This window comes from Poecilia reticulata, unplaced genomic scaffold (genome assembly GCF_000633615.1).
Source record: "Poecilia reticulata strain Guanapo unplaced genomic scaffold, Guppy_female_1.0+MT scaffold_675, whole genome shotgun sequence".
In the NCBI taxonomy this organism is placed as follows: Eukaryota; Metazoa; Chordata; class Actinopteri; order Cyprinodontiformes; family Poeciliidae; genus Poecilia; species Poecilia reticulata.
The window spans coordinates 1-5463 of NW_007615423.1; the positions used below are offsets into that span (position 1 = coordinate 1).

General features: G+C 41.2%; 1 protein-coding gene across 2 annotated transcripts; it reads left to right on the forward strand.

Moving 5' to 3' along the window:
* Positions 1-6: 6 nt before the first annotated feature.
* Positions 7-4912, forward strand: sptssb (serine palmitoyltransferase, small subunit B). Of its 2 annotated transcripts, none has more exons than XM_008403478.1 (2): positions 7-492; positions 2070-4912. In XM_008403478.1, the coding sequence occupies exon 2, from the start codon at positions 2078-2080 to the stop codon at positions 2318-2320; it is 243 nt and encodes an 80-aa protein (XP_008401700.1). In that variant the 5' UTR covers positions 7-492; positions 2070-2077; the 3' UTR covers positions 2321-4912. The 2 variants fall into 2 exon arrangements, with proteins under 2 accessions (XP_008401700.1, XP_008401701.1); XM_008403479.1 differs by having other exon boundaries at positions 7-287.
* Positions 4913-5463: the final 551 nt, after the last annotated feature.

The window sequence follows — 5463 nt, forward strand, 5'->3', positions numbered from 1 at the left end:
ATGGCGGGACAGCAGCGCCAAGGATGCGGCGCGGATTGGAGAAAAGTTTAGGAACGCCGCACTTAGCAGCGCATCATGCATGGCGCGGAAAAAAAAAAAGAAAGAAAAAGAAAAACACAGCCGCAGCCGCAACATCGGCTCCCTTCTGCGCCCTCTGATGCGCCAGCCGCTTCCTCTTGGCCGCGAATATTAGCGCACACTGACCGGCCTATGCGTCAACCGGTCCGCCTCCTGTGCCTCCGCCTCCTCCGTCGCTCCACCTGCATGGTCGGCGAGCCAGGTGAAGGGTGAGTGTAAGCACGAGCAGTGGGTGTGGTGCCATTTCCAGAGCATGTATGAGGGCCGCATGTATATATGCATATGAGAGAGAGAGAGAGAGAGGTGGACTGGTGAGACGGCTGGTTTACAGAAAGCAGCGGAGCAGCAGGGGGGACGCGGGCTGCAGCTGGTACTGTTGCAGAGGAGACAACCAGGGGGTTCCCACCGACTGAGGTCAGTAACAAACCCCTTCTTACATGTATGTATATTCAATCTAAAGCTTAATTGTAATTTCCCATTTACTTTTATTGGACTAAGCTGCTGGTCTGGGATTTATCTATTTTTTGTTCAAATTCCGTTGTAGTTGAAGCCTTCCCTCCATTTTCTCTCAAAAAAAACAAACACACACACACATGTTCACCTGTTGGCCCCTCCCTCCCTCCACAGTGACGGGAGCTATACTCACATCTGCACAATTTTTATTGGAAATAATAAAATAAACATATCTTCCTTCAGTGTGTGTAAAATGGAGCACTTGATCCCAGAGCAGAAAGTGTTATTGATGTAAGCCAGTGGTGCCCAAAGTCGGTCCTGGAGGGCCAGCATGTTTTAGTTCTCTCCCTGGTTTAACACACCTGGATCAAATGATGGCTCGTTAGAGGCTTAAGAAGAACACTGACTTGCTGAAATGGTTGATGTTATCACCAGGGAGAGAACTAAAACCTGCAGGATGCCGGGTGATGAGAAGTGATGACGCTTCTCAGGTCATGTGGGAGCCTAATTTCATTTGGTGTTGTTCCTGTAATCTGTTTTGTGAGGCTTTATTGATTTCAGGCCACTGGTGTGTTGTTGTTGTTTTTGTTGGAGGTGCTTATGTCCAAGTAAGATTAGACATTAGATGTGGGGCCCTGATGAGAATTTGATTTGGGCACCACTTCCAGTCAAACCCATCAGCCATCACATTGTTGTGCATTTTAAGATTCTTGATTTTTGCATTAAGACAACAGATATATTGATTTAATCATATAATTTGTTTCTTGAAATCTTACAGTTATTGGTGTCGGGTCAGATTCATTGTGAATACGCTGATAAGAATCAATGGAAAACTATAATTTATTGATCTATTGATTGATTTGCATTTATTTCCTCTGCTATGCAAGTCTGACACCATCACAGGCTCGTGTAGCAGAAGTGATTGGTGGATAGTAAACAAATTAAACTATAACTCCCACATAAAACTGTAAATGTTCCTAAGACTCACAACTAATAGTTACAGGGTTTTTTGTCAGTTCTTTTAAAGCCTAAATAAATGTGATTTTAAAAAAAAATGTAAATCACTTAAAAGTTACCACTCAAACATCAGAAGTGGCGATGAAGTTGACTTATTTCTTTGGTCAATCTTTATTCACAACAATAAAGTTACAAGTGCTTTTTTTTGTGATAAACCAAAAATTTGTTTGTCTCAAGGACACTGGAAATGCAGATCATCACATATTTTACATTGCGTTTGTTTTTGGATACACTCGAATGCACACAGTACATCCCACATGCAATTTTAACACGTGTTTCCATTTGTAACAACCGTTCAATACGAAAAATAGGCCTGTAACATCGTTGCACTCCCATTTATTTGTGGAAGGGTTGACGTTTAAATGCATGGTTCTGTGAAAAGGGTTGCCGTTTGTATCAATATTTGAACTTCTCCTCAACAGCACCTACAGTCAGTACTTACGTTACAGTTCCAACTTTTAAATCTCATTCAAATCACTTCACTTTTCATTTCCTTTCGCCTCTGTTTGCCCACTCCCCAGCTGGCAGGATGAACTTCAAAAACATGCGGGAGTACCTGGCCTGGCTCTACTACCAGTACCTGCTCATCACCGGCATCTACGTCCTGGAACCGTGGGAGAAGTCCATCTTTAACTCTGTCCTCTTCTCCGCCATTGCCATGGTGGTCTACACCTCGTACGTGTTTGTGCCCATCCACGTGCGTCTGGCTCTGGAGTTTTTCTCTGAGATCATCGACGGCCAACCGGAGAGTGCCATGGCGCTCATGAACTGAAACGAAGGAGGAAAAGGGAGGGAAAAGACTCATAATAAAAAAAAAGAAGAAGGGGCGGCTTGTAAAGCCTCTCCTTTCTTCCCCGGAACCACAAAACGGACACTTCATCGATACTGAAAACATGAAGATCTTGCCGGAATGATCTGGAAGCCTTACTCACTTCTTTTTGGATCCCACGCCCTCTGGCCTTACCCGATGGTATTACACAGCAGTGCTTTAATTTCCTGCGCTATTGAAATGTTTGGTTTCCCTTTTCCTCGTCATATGTCCTGTTTGAGGGCATCCCACCTCCGGGTTTTGCATGACGGGGCCATACGTGACAGGTGGATTTGCATGCTTGACAAACAACAAAGCACAACCCGTCTCTTTTTCTTCTGCAAACGTCATGAAAGTATCCCAGTAGCTCTGATTTTTAACTTAATAAGACCTGGACAATATGGAAGAATTTTTTTTTTTTTTTCCAGAACTAAAGCAGTAAAGGTCATGAAACTTTTTTTTGTTAACTTTTCTTTCGCTTTTTCTAAATCTGGTTGTGTTTGAAATGACAAATGCAATATACTTAACATCTAACGGCGCCCCACCTAAAGTCATATAAAAAGCCTCAGAATATTTAAATCTTTTACTGGAGTAACAGTCTTTCACAAAACATGGAGAAATCAGAATTTTAATTTGAGAACATTTAAGTGGAGGAAAAAAAATCCAACATAAAAAAGCGATTTACTCAGTTTCAACGATGTTTGCCTTCATTTGATTCCTAAAAAGTAAGTGTATTTAAGCAGCTTTTTAAATTTATACTTAACTTTTTTAAGTTGATCCGAGTGTCTAATAATTTTTTTGGTAAGACAAACGGGTCTGTTTCTTATCCACTATTCAAAATGGGAAAGATTAGAAAGCTGATGCTAAAAAAAACCCCTCCAGGAATCAATTTCTTTCCCACTTTTGCTGCATTTTCTCGCACCAAGGTAGCATTTGGCTCTTCATCAGATGTATATGTTAATATGAGGTTACACAGAGCCTTTTTTTTTAACTTTTTATCCATCCCTCAGAGAAGATGTCTTGCAAAACAAGTCAGGCAAACGTGTGTTGAGCTTCATGTATTGGCGATAGTTAAACAGCTGCTTGCCTGTGCTTCCACATGTCTTCAAACAGCTGGAACTGTGGTGAATGAAGCCATTTTGCTTTGAGAAGGGAGATGAAAACAAATGTAAAGTTCAATTTTAAAGATTAGCATAATTTTTTCTTTAAAAAAAGAGAGAGTGATGATATCTCAATGAAACAAATTTACATTAAAGGCCGGCCCGGTGCCAATAGACACGGGCAGAACCCATTTAATCCAAATTAGGCCCCACAATTTCCAAAGCTGACAGCAGAGACTCGCAGCTTATAAATATGTAAATCTTTCTCCACCTCTAATGGCGACAAACAGGTAACGATGTATACGTCTGCACGCGTCAGAGTAAACACCTGCAGGTCTGTTACGTGACGAGTCGAGGCCGTAGTGACACACAGCACTTGTTCTCACCTGTGTCGAGTGTGTGTGTGTGTGTGTGTGCGTGTGTGTGTGTGTGTGTGTTGACACGTTACACCTGAAGATGCACTGCTTTCTGATTAAAGTGGGAGAGTTTATCACAGCTGTGTTGACATGCACCAAATACTATGTTTTTAATTATGCTTGAGAAAATAAAAAGGGAAAAACTTTTTTTTTTTTAGTTTCCTTGATGCACTGAAAAGCAAACTGAAACCTCGCAGCGCAGAAGCGATGATATTAGAAGAGAAAGCTTTAGCTATGCAACAGATGTGAACCTATCAGTCACATCTGGTCCTGACTGTTTAGGTATGCGCCGATCAAAAGGAGCAATAAAAGAATAACGATGATGAAATGAGCCGAGCCCTCTCTTTATCCCAGTTTATTTTTTAAATATATATATATATATAACGGCATGTCGGAAAGGTGTGCTGAGCACTGAACGGGGAACAAATATTGATTTAACGCTCCTCTATGTCCGGGCTTGGCTTTGACCGTGACATAGTTGTGCTTTGCACGTATTTGCTGTGTCATGCAGCTGGAAAATTAGTTGAATGGAAAAAAAAAAAAAAAGTTTTCCTCGGCTGCAGCTGATCTATAGAGATGCCGCCTTGAGTCGTTGTGATTAGCATTGTGCATATTTCTGAGTTGAAGATCGGCTTTAATTATTTGTGCTGTGGATCAAGGGCTCACTGATGACATGCTAATTTTATTTACGTGTGTATTTATGTTCATTGGTAAATGCTTGGCTGGTTACAATGTCAGTTACCAAACGTTTTATTGTTGAATTATTTTTGTCAAAGTTTCTTGTAGGCCATGATTACTGCATTGTTTGTTCTTTTATCTCTGCCTTAACGTGCTTTTTGTATTATTCCCAGTTTGTATTATGTTCCCTTGACTTTTGATAAACACTTTCATCAATGTGAGACATTGTCCAGCAAGAATGAAGAGGCCTTTAAGATACTTTTTTTCCCCCCCACAGTTTACCAAACTGGATGTTGTATTTCTACATGATAGCTACACGTCACTGTAGTAATCTCAAAAATAAAGGCATCGGATGACACTTACGCAGTCTCTCTTTGTCTCTTTTTTTTGTGCTTGCTGTTTTTGCCACAGCTGCTGGGAATAGTTTGAGGTACATATTCATGTTGGATGTGGCTTCAGCTGCTTTGAAACGGAAGAAAGCCGAACAAAAAACCCGACCTGAAACGCTTCACCACATGAGATGGACAATAAGACAATAAGAGGACGAGCCACTAAACCAGTTCTTCCGAGCCGTGTTTGCCACGGTGAATCGCACACCTGCATGGTGAGCTGCCCCTACCCACAAAGCTCTGGTGTCCTCAGGCCACGGTCTTTGTATGACCCATTATAAAGTATGCAACACTGACTGACACACATGAATGCTCCTCCAGGCCATTTTTCGAATGCAGTGCCAAAAAAAGTAACAAGACGCACAACTTTGACCAATTTTGCCATATTACAACTGCTACATTTGACACATTTTAATTGGTACTTATGCAATAGTGCAAAACACATGTACTGCATTATCACGGCTGTTATATATAGTAAAACGTGATTTTTTTTTTCTTCCCTACATATCTTCCAAGTAAAAGTT

Excerpts from the sequence above, each read along its gene's own strand:
- sptssb (XM_008403478.1), top strand. The coding sequence starts at position 2,078 with ATGAACTTCAAAAACATGCGGGAGTACCTGGCCTGGCTCTACTACCAG.